The 22,347-nt window shown below is 28.6% G+C and overlaps 2 protein-coding genes across 3 annotated transcripts in view; one reads left to right on the forward strand and one right to left on the reverse strand.

The window, feature by feature from the left end:
• Nucleotides 1–22,347, forward strand: part of LOC141397748 (niacin transporter NiaP) — a 231,635-nt gene that overhangs the window by 11,564 nt on the left and 197,724 nt on the right. The gene's annotated exons all lie outside the window — the stretch shown is intronic.
• The window catches only part of inaF-D (trp-interacting inaF-D), a 173,463-nt gene continuing 165,307 nt past the window's right edge, over nt 14,192–22,347 (reverse strand). For both annotated transcript variants that reach the window (XM_073974410.1, XM_073974409.1), the window contains exon 2: nt 14,192–15,526. In XM_073974410.1, the coding sequence (XP_073830511.1) occupies nt 14,718–15,526 (809 nt within the window). In that variant the 3' untranslated portion in view covers nt 14,192–14,717. The remainder of the gene's footprint in view (nt 15,527–22,347) is intronic.

Consider the following 22,347-nt stretch of genomic DNA (forward strand, 5'->3'; position numbering starts at 1 on the left):
TGTTGGCTAACAGATGTTACTTTGGGCTGAGTAAGCAGTTTAGGAATAAAGCCACATCTCGTCAAACAAAAGTAACACTTTACAAAACACTGATACTACCCGTGCTAATGTATGGTTCCGAAGCATGGGTACTTGCGCGAGCAGATAAGGCAGTGCTTGGAGTGTTCGAGAGAAAAATTATTCGAATTCTGTGTTGATGGCGAATATCGGCGTCGTATGAACAACGAGCTGTACCAACTATACAATGACATCAATGCAGTTGTACAAATCGAGATACAACGATTGCTATGGCTAGGCCATGTTATAAGTATGAGTGATGATGAACCCGCTAAAAAGGCGTATAAATACGGGCCGCATGGAGGTTCTCGCGGATCTGGAAGGCCAAAGCTTCGTTGGAGCGAACATGTGAAACGTGATATCAGTAAGCTACATATCCCAGATTGGGAAAATACAGCAGCAAACAGAGAGGATTGGAGATTTTTTCTTAATTCGGCTTATGAAACAAATGTTCTGTAAAAGGCCAGCAAAGTAAGTAAGTAAGAGGGATATAGGATAAACGTACTGAACGGTTTTCAAAAATTCGAACTGCAAGTGTACGAAAAGAACTAAAATGATATTATCTAAACGGATAGAGCTAAAAGCTTGAAATTTGGAATAAGAATCAAGGTTGAGATGTTGGGTTGATGGTTTTGGAAATGTGTACTCATTTGTACGGAAAGTACGGAATGTTACTAAATTTGGTACAATTGCATTTGGGCTAACGGATAGAGTTGGAATCCTGAAATTTGTAATTAGGATAACTGTAGGAACGTAGGATTGAGATATGGAGGTAGTTTTGGAAATTCGTACTTATGTGTACGAAAAGTACTAAATGGTACAAAATTTGGTACAATAGGAATTTGGGTGAACTGATAGAGCCGGGATCGTAATTGAGATTACTGTTGAAGTGTAGGATTGATATAGTTTTGGAAATTCGTACTTATGTGTACAAACAGTACTAAATGGTACTAAATTTAGTAGTCAGACTATTTTGAAAAAAAAAAAACAAAATTGTATTAGCTATCCCAATAAAAACGACGCCACCAATGTTCGATTTTTTTCTTTATTATTATATATTTTATATTTTGTATTTCAAATTTTATATTTAATATATTATATGTTATGTTTAATATTTTATATTTTATTTTTTGTATTTTATTTTTTATATTTTATAGACGCAGGTTCTTGAATTTAGCCTCTATGTTTTTTCTGGTACATTTACTCACCCCAAATAAACCTCCAATAAAATAAAATTTCTGTGTTTTTTGTTTTCTTTTTAAGAATGTTTTCTTTATTTCAAATGATCATTGATCCTCTTCCCCATCTCATATTCTTCCATTTATCATCGATTGCGATCCTTAAAGTAATTTATTTCTTTCCTTCATTTTCTTTTCTTTGTTTTCTTTTTATGACATTTAGGTACACTATAGTTGAATAAATATTGATACATTCAGAAGTTGCCGTTTGGATTTATGTTTTTTTTTTTTTTGGTTTTTTCTTTTCTTTCTTTGTTGTAGTTTCACTATATTGTATTGTATTCGATTTTCACATTTATATAAAGTTTTTTTTTTGTTTTTGTATTATAGGCCAATTTATTGTATGGTTATTATTTAGGATTTTTTTGCATTGTTTTTGTTTTTGTTTTTAGTATCATGGTTTACATATTCTCATATCCGTCCTCATTTTCAATTCTTCTCTATTTCAATTATTTCATTGGTGTATGCTATTGGTGTAATGGTTAGGTTAGGCATGGGGGGTTTGGTTATACATTGACGTTTTCTTTCCTCTTTTTCTTGTGGAGTTTTCTTTTTAACGGTTTCTTATATTTATTGTTGTTGGTTTTTAGGTTTTGCACTTAAAGACCCATTTATCAAGAAATATATGCGGTGATCAATTAATTGGTGATTAGATTTTTCTGTAGTTAATATAGTTTTCAAGTTTTGGGGGTTATACATATATTCTTTCTTTTTTGTTGTGGTTGTTGATAATTTGATAGGTTTATATGTGGGTGTAGTTGGTTTGTTGTTGTTGCTTTTGATATACATAGGTTATAAAAATGTGTGATAATTTCTTAGAGATAAAAAACAATGTTTGTAGTTCAAATTGTCGTTCAAAAAAAAAAAAAAAAAAAAAAAATACACAAATATTTGAAAAAGGTTTTGGTTGAATTTTAGAAATATCTGGAATCAGATTCTGTAAAGTATTCATAGGGAGTCGTAAAAGTTTAGTTAATTTGTAAAGTTACAATGACTAATACACTTTGGCGAGAAATACTGAATATACAATTCATTTACTTAAAGAGTGTCATAACTCAAAAAAATCAATTTTGCAAACAATGCATTTTAAGTTAGTTGGCTATTGAATTTTAACTTAAAAACTTCTTAAATAAAAAATAAGCTGCATAATCTATCGTTTGCCTAGAGTTAACCAGAGATTAGTAAAAAAGGCTCAAATATTTGTTTCTTGATTTTGGTCAAACTTCAAGTAAATGGGCTTTAAACCATTGAACTCTCAAAACGTCTTCCTGATACAATAATGACGTAGACACGGTGTGCCTTAAACAAACTTAAGTGGAAGGTGCTTACATCTGGGTAGTTTTTGCAGATTCTGAAACTACAATGCTCAAAAATGAGAAATATCATGAACAAAAATCGCCCGAGGGATTTTCAAATAAATCGCGATTTAAGTTCACATTTTTAGGGGTTCTTTAGGTTTTCACTGACTGCCCTTTAGGTTTTTAATTAGGTTTTAAAATGTTTGAGGTTGAGTTCAAATTTTTAGGTTTTTATCTTAAGTCTTCAAGATTTTGCTTGGAAACCGAAAGTCATATCATAATGGGACTAAAGAAAATGTTGAAGCTGTGAAAATTCTCTACAAGGTTGGATGATTTATTTTTTCCTAGGTTGTATCATTTTAAAGATATATACGTTTAATTTGGGAAATTGCAGTAATGACATTGTTTTATAAGGAGGCGATACAATGCACTGACATTGTCTCAATTTGAACTTCTATATCTCAAAAACAGTAAATCCTACGAAAATATCATAAAGGTCAATCTTGTGGAGAATTTTTACAGCTAAGCACTTTCTTAAGGCACATTTACATAGGACTCGCGGTTTCCAAACATAATCGTGAAAACCTAAAGAACCCCTAAAAATGTGAACTTAAATCGCGATTTATTTGAAAATCCCTCCGGCGATTTTTTTGTTTCTTGATATTTCTCATTAATGACCATTGTAGTTTCAGAATCTGCAAAAACTACCCAGGTGTAAGCACCTTCCATTTAAAATAAGTTAAGGCGCACCGTGTAGAATGTACAGGAAAAATAGACATTATTAACTCGAAAAATGATTTTTCGATTTATGTGTAAATGAGCGGTATGTAGAGATACATATGGAAAATATTATCCGTGCACATTTTCTCTATGGAAAGAACATTTTACTATAGAAAATGTCAACCGAGAACATTTTCTTTATAGAAACGTTATACGATAACATTTCTTTCTATAAAAAGTCTTAAACGAAGACATTTTCCCTATAAAAAATCTTATCAGATAATATTTTCTCTATAGAAAATTTTATCCAAGAAGATTTTCTTAATAACAAATGTTATTCGTGGACATTTGGTTTATAGAAAACGTTATCCCAGAACAATTTCTATAGAAAAATATTGCCCGAGAACATTTGCTATACCGAAAAATATTCTCTATAAAAAACATTTTCTCTTTAGAAAATGGCATGCGACAAAATCTTCTCTTTAGAAATGCTATCCGACAATATTTTCTCTTTAGCAAATCTTTTCCAAAAACATTTCTTCTATAGGAAATGTTATCAAAGAACATGTTCTATAGTATTCGAGAAAATTTTCTCTATAGAAAACAGTTTCCAAGAATATTTTCTCTATAAAAAAATGTTATCCGAGAACATTTTCCCCATAGAAAATTTTATCCAAGAAGATTTTATCTATTTTATCCGAGATAATTTTCTGTATGGACAATGTTATCCGAAAACATTTTCTCCATAGAAAGTGTTATCCGATATCACATTCTCTATAAAGAATGTATTTTAATATTATCCTAGACCATTTTCTATATAGAATATGTAATCCGAGAATATTTGCTCTATGGGAAACAGTATCCAAGAACATTATGTCTATTGAAAATATTATCCGAGAACATTTTCTCTATAGAAACATTTTCCCCATAGAAAATGTTATCCGATAACACTTTCTCTATCAAAAAAATTTTATTCAATCATATTTTAATGTTATCCGACAAAGTTTTCTCTATAGAAAACACTATCCAAAAACATTTTCTCTGTAGCAAATAATATCCGAGAACATTTTCTCTAAGAAAATTTTATCAATGGAAAATACTATACGAGATCATTTCCTCTATAGGAAAGGTTATCCGAGAAAAAAAATTATGTAAAAAAGTATTATCCGAGAACATTTCCTCTATTGAAAATATAATCCGAGAATATTTTATCTATAGAAAATGTTATCCAAAAAATTTTATCTATAAAAAATATTATACGAGATAATTGTCGCTATAGAAAATGTTACCGGAGAACATATTTTCTATAGAAAATATTATCCAAGAAAATTTTATCTATAGAATATATTATCCGAGATCATTTTCTCTATAGAAAATGTTATCCCAGAAAAAAATCTCTACAAAAAATATTATCCGTGAACATTTCCTCTATTGAAAATGAGAACATTTTTCCATATAAAATGTATTTTCTCTACAGAAAGTTTTTTCTCTATAGAGAACGATAAAGTTTTCCTGAAAAAATGATTTTTTTTGTATAGAAAATTTTATTCGATCATATTTTAATGTTATCCGAAACAATTTTCTCTATAGAAAACAGTATCCAAAAACATTTTCTCTGTAGCAAAGAATATCCGAGAACATTTTCTCTAAGAAAATTTTATCAATAGAAAATACTATCCGAAATCATTTTCTCTATAGAAAATGTTACCGAAGAAAAAAATTCTGTACAAAAAATATTATCCGAAAACATTACCTCTATTGAAAATATTATCCGAGAACATTTTCTCTATAGAAAAGGTTATCCAAAAAAATTGTATCTATAAAAAAAAATTATACGAGATAATTTTCGCTATAGAAAATGTTACCGGAGAACAGTTTCTCTATAGAAAATATTATCCAACAAAATTTTATCTATAGAATATATTATCCGAGACAATTTTCTCTATAGAAAATGTTATCCCAGAAAAAAACTCTAAAAAAATGAACAATTCCTCTATTGAAAATGTTATCCAAGAACATTTTTCCATAGAAAATGTATTTTCTCTATAGAAACTGTTGTCCGAAAACATGTTCTCTATAGACAACGATAAAGTTTTCCTAAAAAAATGATTTTTTTATATAGAAATTTTTTTTCGGTAACATTCTTTTATAGAAATTGTTATTCGAGAATATTTTATTTACTTTTATTTGAGAACATTTGAGATTAAACCTGACTATTTTGAAAAACAACATAGAACATTTTTTTCTCTATAGTAAATGATATCCGAGAGAATTGTATTCTATAGAATATGTTATCAGTGAACAAATTCTTTATATTAAATATTATCCGAGAACATTTTGGCTATTAAAAATATTATCCATTTACGTTTTCTCTGTAGAAGATTTATCCAAAAGCATTTTTTTACAAAAACTATTGTTTTCTGTAAAGAAAATGTTATCCGAAATAATTTCTCTATAGAAAATATTATCTGAGAATATTTTCTCTGTTGGAAATAGTATCCGAAAACATTTTCGCTATAGGAAATGTTATCTGAAAACATTTTCGCTATAGGAAATATTACCCGAAATCATTTTCTCTATAGAAAATAAAATCTTATAATATGTTCTCTATAGAAATTGCTATCCGATAATTTTTTTCTAGGTAAAATTTTATTCAAGAACATTTTCTCTATACAAAATGTTATCCTAGAATATGTTTTGTGTAGAAAATGAATATTTTCTGTATAGAAAATTAATATTTTCTGTATGGAAAATATTATCCGAGAATTTTTTCTTTACAGAAATTGTTTCTTTACAGAAAATATTATCCGATTTCTCTATTGGAAATAATATCGAGAACATTTTCTCTGTAGAAAAGGAATGTTCTCTGTATATCCAACTACAGTTTGATTATAGAAAATGTTATCCGAAAACAGTTTCCCCATAGAAAATATTATCCGTATAGAAAATGCTATCCGAAAAAAATTCTCTATAGAAAATATCATCCGAGAATATTTTCTCTGTAGAAAATATTATCCGAGAACATTTTCTCTATAGGAAATAATATCCGAAAACATTTTGGATATAGAAAATAAATTCCGTATAGAAATTGCTATCCGAAAACATTTTTTTCTGCGTAAAATTTTATTCATGAACATTTTCTCTATAGAAAATGTTATCTGAGAATATTTTCCTTATAGAAAATGTTACCCGAGCAAGTTTCTTTATAGAAAATTTTATCCGATAACATTATCTCCATAGATAAGGTTACACGAGATCATTTTCTCTATGTAATCTTATATCCGAGAACATCTTTTCTATAGAAAATGTTATCCAAGCACATTGCCCCTATAGAAAATGTTATCTGAGAACATTTTCTCTATAGAAAATGCCATCTGAATGTATTTGGTTATGGAAAATGTTTTTCGAGGACATTTTCTCTATAGAAAATATTATCCGAGATCATTTTCTTTGTAGAAAGTATTGTCCGAGCACATTTTGTTATCCGAGTAAATTAATATTATCTGAGAGTACTTTCTCAATAGAAAATATTATCCGAGAACATTTTCTCTATAGAAAATGTTATCTGAAAGTGTTTTCGTTATGGAAAATTTTATCCTAGGATATTTTCTCTATAGCAAATGTTATCATAGAACATGTTCTGTGTAGAAAATTAATATGTTCTGTATAGAAAATATTATTCGAGAATGTTTTCTGTATAGATAGCGTTATCCAAGTACATTTTCTCTATCGAAAATTTTATCCGAACACATTTTCTCTATAGAAAATATTATCCGAAAAAGTTTCCGCTATAGAAAATATTATCGAAAAGTTTGTCCGAAAATATTTTCTCTATAGAAAATATTATCCAACAATATTTTCTTTACAGAAAATGTTATCCGAAAAGTATTCCCTACCCTTCGCCCGCAACTAATCAATTTCATATCCACTTTAAAATATTTTGTTGTTATTCAAACAATTGAATTACAACAAAATATGGACTAAAGCTGAAATAAACACAAAGATGTTATCCGAAAACATTTTTCCTATAGAAAATATTATCCGAAAACATTTATCCATAGAAAATGTTATCCGAAAACATTTTTCTATAGAAAATGATATCGGAGAACATTTTCTCTACAGAAAATATTGTTGGAGGAAATGTTCTCTATTGAGAGTGTTATCCGAAAACATTTTCTCTATCGGAAAAGTTAACCGAGTTCATTTTAGCTATAGAAAATGCTATGAGAGAGCGTTTTCTCTATAGAAAATGTTATCCGAGAACATTTTCCCAATGGAAGATATTTTCTCAAAACATTTTCTGCATAGAAAATATTATCTGAGAACATTTTCTCTATAGAAAATTGCATCCAAGAACATTTTCTCAATCGAATATTTTTTCTATAGGAAATGTTATCCTAGAACCTAGTTGCACTATAGAAAATGTAGTGGGAACACGTTCTAGGATAACTTCTCACAAAGCACATTCAGATATTCCCCCTATATAATACTTCAATCTAAAGAGGACCGCCTGGAAGTCTTCGATCTGTTAAAGCCCATCCGAAAGTCAGCTATTAATAGAAATTCGTCGCCGGAACATAGTTTGAATACCTTTTCTCAATGGAAGGTCTTAAGCTGAGTACACATTGCCAGTTTTGAATGACTGCTTTGTTGGTGCTTGCTAGTGTGGCCGTTCATTTTTGTCATTCATCATGCAACCGCAAAATGTTTTGTGGTTGCTGGACGGTTGGACAGTTATCGATAACTGCGAAATATCCACATTCAAAATTGACAATGTGTACCCAGCTTTAGAAAGACTTCTATCTTTAATTAGCGGCAAAAGACTTACATCAATAAAAGGTCGTCGGAAATTCAGAAGGACGTCTCCTTTTGTGTATAGAATGCAGTTCGAAGGTGTGTATGTATATGTATTTTTTTAAGTTAACTTGATTTCAGAAATGTCCTTTGTCTCCAGAAGAACGTTAAAAAGTCTTCTGTATAGGATACCCCTGAAGTTCTCCAAATATAGAAGACCCTAAGAAGATGATAGTTTGAAATCCTCTTATTTATTAGAGACCCTCATAAGATCTTCTACCTACAAAAGACAGTCAAATCGAAGACAGGCCCAAAGTCTCTTTGTAAGGGAGCCCGTCTAAGATCTTTCACCTGTAGCTGACCTCTAAAGAACTATTCTATACGAAGAGATCTTTAGAAATTTAGTCTATTAATGGCCATTGGGCTGAACAAAAACAGGTAAATAATATATCAGGTTTTTTTTTTAGCAATAACAATAAATTTTAAAAATTATTACAAAATGCACTTAGCATTCTGTTAGGCAAAACAATATTTACGCAGTAACACGAAAGAGTGAATAAGACGCAAATAAGGGTAAATATGATATTTATAACCATTTACAAATTTAGTAGCCTGTTTGGCAAAAATCTTAATTTTTATAAGGGGAGTATGGGTTATACACGTTCATTTATTCCAGATGCCAACAAATTTTCCAGACAAATTATAAAGTTATATACTTCTGATTCTGACGCAGACTCAAGATATTTTCGCTTTAAAATTTGATAAACGATATGGCAAAACTCGACATAAACAGCACAAAATGCTCGTTACAAAACCCCTTACTAAGTCAATATTTTAAGAAGGATATGTCCTGCGAAATAATTGGTTTTTTTAACACTAAAATAATTATTTTATGGCAAAAAAAACACTTATTTCGAGAAATTGTTGTAAAAATAATGGGTTAGTAAGGCGGTTTGTAATGTGTATTTTTGCTATAATTTTTTTCTTGACAATAAAACAATGTTCCCTTATGTATGTATATTTGCTTAATATTTTCTTTGAACGACATTGAACCACATACATATGTACATCCAACAGAGAGAAGAAGTGTGGCGATATAGGTGTCTCAAAGAGAATGTGAGTCTAGCAATAGTCTAATGCATCGTATTGGTGAAGATTGGTGAAGATTCTATTCAAAAAAGTTTGCCTAAACGAATGTTTTGCTGAGATTTGAGTTTGTGTGAGTGTGTGTGACATGTAAAGAGTAACGTGTATGGCATTTGGCGGCATAGGTGGGAAAATTTTGTGAGGGTGTCTTTGGTGTATGGCATGTGAGAGGCTATTTGATAAATGGGTTTGGACTAAGGTTTGGTTTTGTTTTTGTTATATAGGTATGTATATATCTGTATGTATATAAATCTCTAAAATTTCTGTGGTATACAATAGATTTTCTATAATAGTAATTTCTTTTTTTTACTTTTGTTGGGTTTTTATCGTTTTTTTAAATGGAAATAGGAAAACATATTGAATCTTTTAAAGGTATTGGAAGGACAAGAGAAAAGTTTTTATTAGAAAATGTTCCCTATAAAAATGTAGCCGAGAACAAAATGTTATACGAGAATATTTTCTACATTGAAAATTTTATCCGAAAACATTTTATCTATTGAAAATGTTAGCCACAAACATTTTTGACTATTTTCGAACATTTTCTGTACAGAAAATGTAATCCGAAAACATTCCTCTACAGCAAATATTATCCGAAAACATTTATCTATAGAAAATGTTACCCGAGAACATGTTCCCTATAGAAAATGTTAATCGATGCCATATTCTTTGTATAAAATGTTATCCGAGAAAATTTGCTCTATAGAAAATGTTATCCGAGAACATTTTCTCTATAGAAAACGTTATCCGAGAACATATTCTCTGTAGAATTTGTTATCCAAGACCATTTTCTCCAAAGAAAGTATTATCCGAGGACATTTTCTCTATAGCAAATGTTATCCAAGAACATTTTCTCCATAGATAATGGTATCCGACAACATTATCTGTGTGAAATATGTTATCCGAGAACATATACTGCATAGAAAATATTATCCGATAGCATTTGCTCTATAGAAATTTTTATCCGAGAACATTTTCTCTAAAGAAAATGTCACTCGAAATCATTTTTTCTATAGAAAATCTATCCGAGAACATTTTCTCTATAGAAAATTTTATACGAGAACATTTTCTCTATATTTTTTAATTTTGTTTTTTCAAAATAGTCTGGCTTAATCCCATTGTTGTTGTTTTAATATTTTAAAACAACTATTTTATTAGTGGAAAAGATTTGGCATTGTTCGCCAAGACTATTTTGAAAAAACAAAATTGCAAACGCTATCCCAATACAAAAACGCCACAATGCTTCATTTTCTCTATAGAAAATATTATCCGAGAACATTTTCTGAAAATGTAAAAATGTAATCCGGAGAAATTTTCTATATAAAAAATATTATCCGAGAACAATTTCTCTATGGAAAATGTTATCTGAAATCATTTTTCTATAGAAAATATTGTCCCTGAATATTTTCTCTATAGAAAATGTTATCCGAAAACATTTTTTCTATAGAAAATGTTCTAATATTGTTATCCGAGAACATTTTCTCCATAGAAATGTTATCCGAAAACATTTTTTTATAGAGAATATTATCCGAGCATATTTTCTTTATAGGGAATTTGATCCGAATGTTATCCGAGATCATTTTCGCTATAGAAAATGTTACCCGAGAACATGTTCCCTATAGAAAATGTTAATCGATGTATAAAATGTTATCCGAAAACATTTTCTCTATAGAAAATTTTATCCGAGAACATGTTCTATATAGAAAACGTTATCCGAGAGCATATTCTCTGTAGAATTTGTTATCCAAGACCATTTTTTCCAAAGAAAATATTATCCGAGGACATTTTCTCTATAAAAATGTTATCCAAGAACATTTTCTCCATAGATAATGTCGGATACCATTATCTGTGGGAAAAATGTTATACGAGAACAAATACTCCATAGAAAATATTATCCGAGAGCATTTGCTCTTAGAAAATGTTATCCGAGAACATTTTCTCTATAGAAAATATTATCCGAGAACATTTTCTGTATAGAGAATTGTATCCGAGAACTATTTCTCTATGGAAAATGTTATCTGAAATCATTTCTCTGTAGATAATAGTATCCCTGAATATTTTCGCTATAGAAAATGTTATCCGAAAACATTTTTCTACAGAAAATATTATCCGAGAACATTTTCTCTATAAAAAATGTTATCTGAGAATATTTTCTCTATAGAAAATATTATCCGAGAACATATTCGCTATAGAAAATGTTATCCGAAAACATTTTCTCTATAGAAAATATTATCCGAGAACATTTTCACTATGGAAAATGTTATCTGAAATAATTTCTCTATAGAAAATATTATCCCTGAATATGTTCTCTATAGAAAATATTATCAGAAAACGTTTTCTCTATAGAAAAATATCATACGAGAATATTTTCTCTATAGAAAATGTAATCCGGAGAAATTTTCTCTATAAAAAATATTATCCGAGAACAATTTCTCTATGGAAAATGTTATCTGAAATCATTTTTCTATAGAAAATATTATCTCTGAATATTTTCTCTACGGAAAATGTTATCCGAAAACATTTTTTCTATAGAAAATGTTCTAATATTGTTATCCGAGAATATTTTCTCTCTAGAATGTGTTATCCTTGAACGGAAAATGTTATCCGAGAACATTTTCTCTATAGGAAATGTCATCGGAGAACATTTTCTCCATAGACATGTTATCCGAAAACATTTTCTTTATAGAGAATATTATCCGAGCATATTTTCTTTATAGGGAATTTGATCCGAATGTTATTCCAGATCATTTTCGCTATAGAAAATATTATCCGAGAGCATTTTCTCTAGAGACAACATTATCCGAGAACATTTTCTCTAAGAAAACATTATCAGAGAACACTTTCTCTATAGAAAATATTATCCGAAAACATTTTCTGTATAGAGAATATTATCCGAGAACAATTTCTCTATGGAAACTGTTACCTGAAATCATTTCTCTATAGAAAATATTACCCTTGAATATTTTCTCTATAGAAAATGTTATGCGATAACATTTTTCTACAGAAAATATTATCCGAGAACATATTCGATATAGAAAATGTTATCCCAAAATATTTTCTCTATAGAAAATATTTTCCGATAATATGTTCTCTATAGAAAATGTTATCAGAGAACATGTTCTATAGAGAAAGCGTTATTCGAGAATATTTTCTCCATAGATAATGTCACCTGACAATATTTTCAGTGCAGAAAACGTTAACCGAGGACATATACCCCATAGAAAATTTTATCCGAGAGCATTTTTTCTATAGAAAATTTTATCAGAGAACGTTTTTCTACAGAAAATGTAATCCGTAAAAGTTTTATCTATATATCATATTATCTGCAAATATTTTGCCTACAGCAGTTGCTAACCGAGAACATTTACTCTATGGAATATTTTTACTACAGAAAATTTTAGCCGACAATCTTTTTTATGGAAAGTGTGATCCGAAAACATTTTTTTGTAGAATATGTTATCTGAAAACATTTTTCTGCAGAAAATGACATGCGATATTATTTTTCAATTGAAAATGCTATCCGAGAATATTTTCTGAAAATGTTATCGGAAAAAAATTGCTGTATAGAAAATGTTATCCGTGAACACTTTTTCTATAGAAAATGTTCTAATATTGTTATCCGAGAACATTTTCTCTACAGAAAGTGTTATCCTTGAACAGAAAATATTATCCGAGAACATTTTCTCTATAGGAAATGTCATCGGAGAACATTTTCTCTATAGAAATGTTATCCGAAAACATTTTCTTTATAGAGAATATTATTCGAGCATATTTTCTTTATAGGGAATTTTATCCAAATGTTATCCGAGATCATTTTCGCTATAGAAAATGTTATCCGAGATCATTTTCTCTATAGAAAATAATATCCGAGAATATTTTCTGTATAGAGAATGTTATCCGAGAGCATTTTCTCCAGAGACAACATTATCCGAGAACATTTTCTATAAGAAAACATATTATCCGAGAACATTTTCTCTATAGAAAATATTATCCGATAATATTTTCTCTATAGAAAATATTATCGGATAATTTGTTACCCATAGAAAATATTATCCGAGAACATTTTTTCTATCCAAGAATAGTTTCTATATAGTAAATGCTATTCGGGAACATTTTCTCTATATAGCATATTATCCGAAAACATTTTCTCTATAGAAAATATTATCCGAGAACATTTTCTGTATAGAGAATGTTATCCGGGAGCATTTTCTCAAGAGATAATATTATTCGAGAAAATTTTCTATAAGAAAAAATATTATCTGAGAACATTTTCACTAAAGAAAATATAATCCGAAAACATTTTCTCTATAGAAAATATTATAGGAAAATTTTTTATTCATAGAAAATATTATCCGAGAACATTTTCTCTATCCAATGATAGTTTCTATATAGTAAATACTATGCGCGAAAATTTTCTCTATAGAACATATTATCCGAAAACATTTTTTCTATAGAAAATATTACCCGAGAACATTTTCTGTATAGAGAATGTTATCCGAGAGCATTTTCTCTAGAGATAATATTATTCGAGAAAATTTTCAATAAGAAAACATTTATCTATAGAAAATATTGTCCGAGAACATTTTCACTATAGAAAATATTATCGGATAATGTCTTATCCATAGAAAATATTATCCGAGAACATTTTCTCTATCCAAGAATAGTTTCTATATAGTAAATACTATGCGGGAACATTTCCCCTATAGAACATATTATCCGAAAACATTTTCTCTATAGAGAATGTTATCCGAGATCATTTTTGCTATAGACAATGTTATCCCAAAAACATTTTCACTATAGAACATATTATCCGAAATCATTTTCTCTGTAGAAAATGTTATCCAAGAATATAACTTTTTCTATAGAAAAGACCTCTCTATAAAAAATGTCCACATTTTTCCAACGACCTATAAAAGTTCAATAATTTTCCGTTTTAGGACCTTTATTTGTTGTTGGTATTTGATTTAATTTCTTGTTCCGGTTATGGTTCCGGGGTTTTTTATTTCTTTGTATTACAAATATATGTATGTTTGTGTGTGTGTGAGTGGTTGTAAGTTAATAAGGTGTGTTTTTGCTTCGTATTTGGATTGGTGTGAGTGATATGGCTTTTTGTTGTTGTTTCCTAAGTTCCATGTGTTTCGTTTCATCATTAAGGTCGGAGTTGAGTTGTTTTTTGTTTGCTTTCTTTTTCTGTTTTGGTGAAATGTATTTGATCAATTATTATGTTCCAGTTCTTAAATAGTTTTCTTGTTTGCTTTTGCCCTCAATTCAACGTTTTTTTTTTCTCTTATCAAATCCATATTTCAATCCCATTTTCCCTTGTTGTGTTTTTTGTTATGTTGTTGTTGTTTTTTTTTTTTTGTATTTTCTAAAAACTACTAATTTGGCTGGTTTTTCTGTTACATTTTCGTTAGTTTGTTTTGTGGTTTCTCCTTCCTGCTTCTCCTTCACTCTGCCTGACCAAACTTTACTTTTCAAATATCAATTCCCCATTTAGAAATGGATTTAAGTAGGATTTTGTTTCATAACCGGAAACCGATGGTGCTGTTATGCGTTTTCTCGCCAATGCCTTGGTTCGCTTCTCCACATGGCCGTGATTGTGGCCATGCGTGTGATAGGGTCTCTTGTCTTCTTTGGAATTTAAAATCAACGGTATTGGTATGGAGGTATAGACAGGCTCCTGCACAATCGATGTGGGTGGATTGAGGGCAGCTTCTTTGTATTTCTCCTCGGTTACTTTTTCCACTTCTGGCATTACCACCTCACCACCACCCAGGGGAGCTTCTTCGAGCATTTCTTTTTTCTGATGATTTCGTTGATTACGTCGATGATGCTGATAATGTTTGCGATGTGATTTACGTTTACCGGAATATATGACTGGTGAGGTATCTAAAATGGGTAGGGTTTCAATGGGTCGTAAATCCACAGCTTCTTGTTCCTCAATACCCAGAGGAATGCGATCAGGTTCAAGAGGTATTGGTGGCTGGCGAGCCGGGTCTAGTAGAAAGGTGCCATTGGTTGGTGTCACCGGTTTATTGATGCGATCCTTGGGATTCGATTGGATTATTGTCGCTGTGGCAAATATCTCTTGAAATTTATTACCAGCTGCCATTTGTTGTAGTTGTATGTGTTGTTTTTGTAGAAATTGTTGTCGCTGCTGTTGCAGTTGATTGAGTATACGATACTGTTCGAGTATGTGTCGGTAGAATTGTTCGGCGGTAACTTCAGATGAATTGATGAGGCGTATGGCAATTTTTTCGGGTATCACAATTTTGTCTGGAAGAAAAATAAGAAGAGAAGCAAAAGTAGAAGTTAGTAATGTAAAAGGAATGTAATGTAATGCAGAATGAAAAAGTGTTTTCTTTTTTGCAAAGAGATTGAAAATATTCTCTTTAAAAAATCAAACTACGGAAAAAATATTTTTTTTCAATCTAAGTACTGAAAAAAATAAAATAAAAATCGTTAAAAAATCGACGTATTAAAAATTTTTTAAAAAACGTATTAAAAAATATTTTTTTAAATATTTTTTTTTTAAACATCAAAGTATTAAAAAAATATTTTTTTTTTAAATCAAAGTATTGAAAAATATTTTTTTTTTCAAATCAAAGTATTGAAAAAAATATTTTTTTTTTTAAATCAAAGTATTGAAAAAATATTTTTTTTTAAATCAAAGTATTGAAAAATATTTTTTTTTCAAATCGAAGTATTGAGAAAAATATTTTTTTAAATCAAAGTATTGAAAAAATACTTTTTTAAAAAATCAAAGCATTTAAAAATATTCTTTTTTTAAATCAAGTATTGAAAGAATATTTTTTTAGTCAAAGTATTGAAAAAATATTTTTTTAGTCAAAGTATTGAAAAAATATTTTTTAAAAATCAAAGTATTGGAAAATTTTGTTTTTAAATCAAAGTATTGAAAAAATATTTTTTAAAAAATCGATGTAAAAAAATATTCTTTGAAAAATCAAAGTAAAAAAAATATTATAGAAATCCACGTGTTGAAAAATATTGTTTAAAAAATCCACGTGTTGAAAAATATTGTTTAAAAAATCCACGTGTTGAAAAATATTGTTTAAAAAATCCACGTGTTGAAAAATATTGTTTAAAAAATCCACGTGTTGAAAAATATTGTTTAAAAAATCCACGTGTTGAAAAATATTGTTTAAAAAATCCACGTGTTGAAAAATATTGTTTAAAAAATCCACGTGTTGAAAAATATTGTTTAAAAAATCCACGTGTTGAAAAATATTGTTTAAAAAATCCACGTGTTGAAAAATATTGTTTAAAAAATCCACGTGTTGAAAAATATTGTTTTAAAAAATCCACGTGTTGAAAAATATTCTTTAAAAAATCCACGTGTTGAAAAATATTCTTTAAAAAATCCACGTGTTGAAAAATATTCTTTAAAAAATCCACGTGTTGGAAAATATTGTTTAAAAAATCCACGTGTTGGAAAATATTCTTTAAAAAAAAATTCAACTTGTTGAAAAATATTCTTTAAAAAAATCCACGTGTTGAAAAATATTCTTTAAAAAATCCACATGTTGGAAAATATTGTTTAAAAAATCCACGTGTTGGAAAATATTCTTTAAAAAAATCCACGTGTTGAAAAATATTCTTTAAAAAATCCACGTGTTGAAAAATATTCTTTAAAAAAATCCACGTGTTGAAAAATATCCTTTAAAAAATCCACGTTTTGAAAAATATCCTTTAAAAAATCCACGTGTTGAAAAATATTCTTTAAAAAATCCACGTGTTGAAAAATATTCTTTAAAAAATCCACGTGTTGAAAAATATTCTTTAAAAAATCCACGTGTTGAAAAATATTCTTTAAAAAAATCCACGTGTTGAAAAATATTCTTTAAAAAAATCTACGTGTTGAAAAATATTCTTTAAAAAATCCACGTGTTGAAAAATATTCTTTAAAAAATCCACGTGTTGTAAAATATTCTTTAAAAAATCCACGTGTTGAAAAATATTCTTTAAAAAATCCATGTGTTGAAAAATATTCTTTAAAAAATCCACGTGTTGAAAAATATTCTTTAAAAAATCCACGTGTTGAAAAATATTCTTTAAAAAATCCACGTGTTGAAAAATATTCTTTAAAAAATCCACGTGTTGAAAAATATTCTTTAAAAAATCCACGTGTTGAAAAATATTCTTTAAAAAATCCACGTGTTGAAAAATATTCTTTAAAAAAATCCACGTGTTGAAAAATATTCTTTAAAAAAATCTACGTGTTGAAAAATATTCTTTAAAAAATCCACGTGTTGAAAAATATTCTTTAAAAAATCCACGTGTTGTAAAATATTCTTTAAAAAATCCACGTGTTGAAAAATATTCTTTAAAAAATCCATGTGTTGAAAAATATTCTTTAAAAAATCCACGTGTTGAAAAATATTCTTTAAAAAATCCACGTGTTGAAAAATATTCTTTAAAAAATCCACGTGTTGAAAAATATTCTTTAAAAAATCCACGTGTTGAAAAATATTCTTTAAAAAATCCACGTGTTGAAAAATATTCTTTAAAAAATCCACGTGTTGAAAAATATTCTTTAAAAAATCCACGTGTTGAAAAATATTCTTTAAAAAATCCACGTGTTGAAAAATATTCTTTAAAAAAATCCACGTGTTGAAAAATATTCTTTAAAAAAATCTACGTGTTGAAAAATATTCTTTAAAAAATCCACGTGTTGAAAAATATTCTTTAAAAAATCCACGTGTTGAAAAATATTCTTTAAAAAATCCACGTGTTGAAAAATATTCTTTAAAAAATCCACGTGTTGAAAAATATTCTTTAAAAAATCCACGTGTTGAAAAATATTCTTTAAAAAATCCACGTGTTGAAAAATATTCTTTAAAAAATCCACGTGTTGAAAAATATTCTTTAAAAAATCCACGTGTTGTAAAATATTCTTTAAAAAATCCACGTGTTGAAAAATATTCTTTAAAAAATCCATGTGTTGAAAAATATTCTTTAAAAAATCCACGTGTTGAAAAATATTCTTTAAAAAATCCACGTGTTGAAAAATATTCTTTAAAAAATCCACGTGTTGAAAAATATTCTTTAAAAAATCCACGTGTTGAAAAATATTCTTTAAAAAATCCACGTGTTGAAAAATATTCTTTAAAAAATCCACGTGTTGAAAAATATTCTTTAAAAAAATCCACGTGTTGAAAAATATTCTTTAAAAAAATCTACGTGTTGAAAAATATTCTTTAAAAAATCCACGTGTTGAAAAATATTCTTTAAAAAATCCACGTGTTGTAAAATATTCTTTAAAAAATCCACGTGTTGAAAAATATTCTTTAAAAAATCCATGTGTTGAAAAATATTCTTTAAAAAATCCACGTGTTGAAAAATATTCTTTAAAAAATCCACGTGTTGAAAAATATTCTTTAAAAAATCCACGTGTTGAAAAATATTCTTTAAAAAATCCACGTGTTGAAAAATATTCTTTAAAAAATCCACGTGTTGAAAAATATTCTTTAAAAAATCCACGTGTTGAAAAATATTCTTTAAAAAAATCCACGTGTTGAAAAATATTCTTTAAAAAAATCTACGTGTTGAAAAATATTCTTTAAAAAATCCACGTGTTGAAAAATATTCTTTAAAAAATCCACGTGTTGTAAAATATTCTTTAAAAAATCCACGTGTTGAAAAATATTCTTTAAAAAATCCATGTGTTGAAAAATATTCTTTAAAAAATCCACGTGTTGAAAAATATTCTTTAAAAAATCCACGTGTTGAAAAATATTCTTTAAAAAATCCACGTGTTGAAAAATATTCTTTAAAAAATCCACGTGTTGAAAAATATTCTTTAAAAAATCCACGTGTTGAAAAATATTCTTTAAAAAATCCACGTGTTGAAAAATATTCTTTAAAAAAATCCACGTGTTGAAAAATATTCTTTAAAAAAATCTACGTGTTGAAAAATATTCTTTAAAAAATCCACGTGTTGAAAAATATTCTTTAAAAAATCCACGTGTTGTAAAATATTCTTTAAAAAATCCACGTGTTGAAAAATATTCTTTAAAAAATCCATGTGTTGAAAAATATTCTTTAAAAAATCCACGTGTTGAAAAATATTCTTTAAAAAATCCACGTGTTGAAAAATATTCTTTAAAAAATCCACGTGTTGAAAAATATTCTTTAAAAAATCCACGTTTTGAAAAATATCCTTTAAAAAATCCACGTGTTGAAAAATATTCTTTAAAAAATCCACGTGTTGAAAAATATTCTTTAAAAAAATCCACGTGTTGAAAAATATTCTATAAAAAAATCCACGTGTTGAAAAATATTCTATAAAAAATCCACGTGTTGAAAAATATTCTTTAAAAAATCCACGTGTTGAAAAATATTCTTTAAAAAATCCACGTGTTGAAAAATATTCTTTAAAAAAATCCACGTGTTGAAAAATATTCTATAAAAAAATCCACGTGTTGAAAAATATTCTTTAAAAAATCCACGTGTTGAAAAATATTCTTTAAAAAATCCACGTGTTGAAAAATATTCTTTAAAAAATCCACGTGTTGAAAAATATTCTTTGAAAAAATCCACGTGTTGAAAAATATTCTATAAAAAAATCCACGTGTTGAAAAATATTCTATAAAAAAATCCACGTGTTGAAAAATATTCTTTAAAAAAATCCACGTGTTGAAAAATATTCTTTAAAAAATCCACGTGTTGAAAAATATTCTTTAAAAAATCCACGTGTTGAAAAATATTCTTTAAAAAAACCACGTGTTGAAAAATATTCTTTAAAAAATCCACGTGTTGAAAAATATTCTTTAAAAAATCCAATCCTCTGTAGGTCCTTGAAAATAAATTGTGTACCCACTGTTCTGTCAATAAAATTAATGAAATTCTGACCATTTCCTTTTCTTTTTGGGAAATCGCAAAAACAAAAACAACAACATAACATTATTTATGAATTCCACATAACTCATACGCTCCAGTTGATTACTCATTCAATGACTGCAACTGACTGCCTGTCATAACAAAATTAATCATACGCCCCCACTACCATCACCTTCGCCACTACTCAAATAAACTGAGGTGGCGTGAACATTTGGCATTCCAAATATTAAGTATACGTAACACAAGGGCTCTACAAAAAAACGAAATCACTCCAAAATTATTACTTTCACAAAGAAAAAAAAAAGAAAACAAAAACAATAATAAAAATTCTCACAGCCATCAAACCCAAAGTAAATAAAAAACCATGACCTACAAAAATCACAGAAACCACAACAAATATTTCACCTACACCTGTCAAAAACAGCAACACTTTCCTTTCAACAAAAGCAACGACAATGTCATTTGAAGAGAGAGAGCGTTAGCAGAGAATGGGAAGAGGTGAAGAGATTGTTAGAATTTAGGAAAAACAAAACGGAAATAATAACGAAATGCAATTTTAGACACACTACCAACACATTTGCAGTAACACTCAGCCAGGCAGGCATTACGGTAGGCAGGCAGGCGACCAAGAACAACAACAACTACAACCATATCTTATTACGATTAACCTTGTGGTACAATAACAACATTTAGAGTGTACCTTGAAAAATATTTACTGTTCATATTAAAGAGACCGAGAGAGGCGAGGAGGAAAAAAAGGCTACAAAACAAACGAGCTCCTCCCTTGCCTGGGACTCCCCTCACAGTTAGTTAAGGCTGGCAGGTTGTTTGTCTGGCAGCCAGTCACCGTAACAGGCATGTTTTCCTTTGACGTTGACGTTGTCGATGTTGATGGTGGTGATGACGATAAGCCATTCAGTCAGCCAGCCAAATCAAAAACCACAACAACACCAGCAAATTACCAGAAATGGCACCGAGAAAAAGTAAGCAGATGTTAAGGTGGTAAAAATGCAAAAAATAGACCTTAAACAAATGCCAAGAAACCCCTACAACACCCACAAAAACAAAAAATACCTACAATCAGCACACACCTGCCACAATTTAAAACCTAGAAACCCTAAACACTAACAACAACAAACAATACTATAGTTGAAAGACAAGAGAAACTAGAACACCAACTTTGCACTCTTTACTCTGAAGCCAACAACAGCTTACTAAAAAAAACTGCCAACCATAAATGATGGTGACAAGTACGAAAGGTAAAGAAAATAAAGACAAAGAGAGGGAAGTAGTAGTAGGGGAAGAAAAACAAAATGTTCCATTGAAAACCAAAAGTATGCTAACAACTGATTATATTCATTAGAAAATGTTAACAAATTTATAGGATTTTTGAACTGCATTTAAAGCGAAAGGAGAGTAAACAAGTAGAGTAACTTGCGAAAGAGACAGGAAGAGAGAAAAGGTGGTGTGGGTAGTGTGTCCGCACAATATATGAATGAAAATATGCAGCTTACACAGGTACTAGGAAATAGGGTTGCCGCTAATTTTTTAAGAAACGTTTCTTAAGGACGTGAGTTTTTTGAAGAAAATTTTTTTAAAGAAAAAATTTTTAAGCGCGTGTATTTTTTAAGGAACGTTTATTTTTTAAAGAAAGGACGTGGCTTTTTTTAAGACGTGAATTTTTTAAAGAAAATATTTTTAAAGATGTGGACGTTTTAAAGAAAAATTGTTTAAGAGCGTAGATTTTTTAAAATTTGCTAAAGGACGTGGATTTTTTAAAGAAAAATTGTTTAAGAGCGTGGATTTTTTTAAAGAAAGATTGTTTAAGAGCGTGGATTTGTTAAAGAATTTTTTAAGCGCGTGGATTTTTTAAAGAATTTTGTAAGCGCGTGGACTTTTTAAAGAATTTTTTAAGCGCGTTTATTTTTTAAGCGCGTGGATTTTTTAAGCGCGTGGTTTTTTTAAGTAAATTGGATCTTGCAAGGAAAAAATTTTAAGGATTTGGATTCTTTGAAGAAAAAATTTTAGCAAGGAATTTAAAAAAATCTTTTAAAGGACGCCGAATTTAAAAGAAATATGTTTTAAGGAAGTGGATGTTTTAAAGAATTTTTTTTAGTTTGTAAAGAAAAATTTTAAAGGACGTGGATTTTTTAAAGAAATATTTTTTAACGACGTGGATTTTTTAAAGAAATATTTTTTAACGACGTGGATTTTTTAAAGAAATATTTTTTAACGAC

The sequence above is a fragment of the Musca autumnalis genome, unplaced genomic scaffold (assembly GCF_047663935.1).
Source record: "Musca autumnalis isolate F117 unplaced genomic scaffold, ASM4766393v1 scaffold_3, whole genome shotgun sequence".
NCBI lineage: Eukaryota > Metazoa > Arthropoda > Insecta > Diptera > Muscidae > Musca > Musca autumnalis.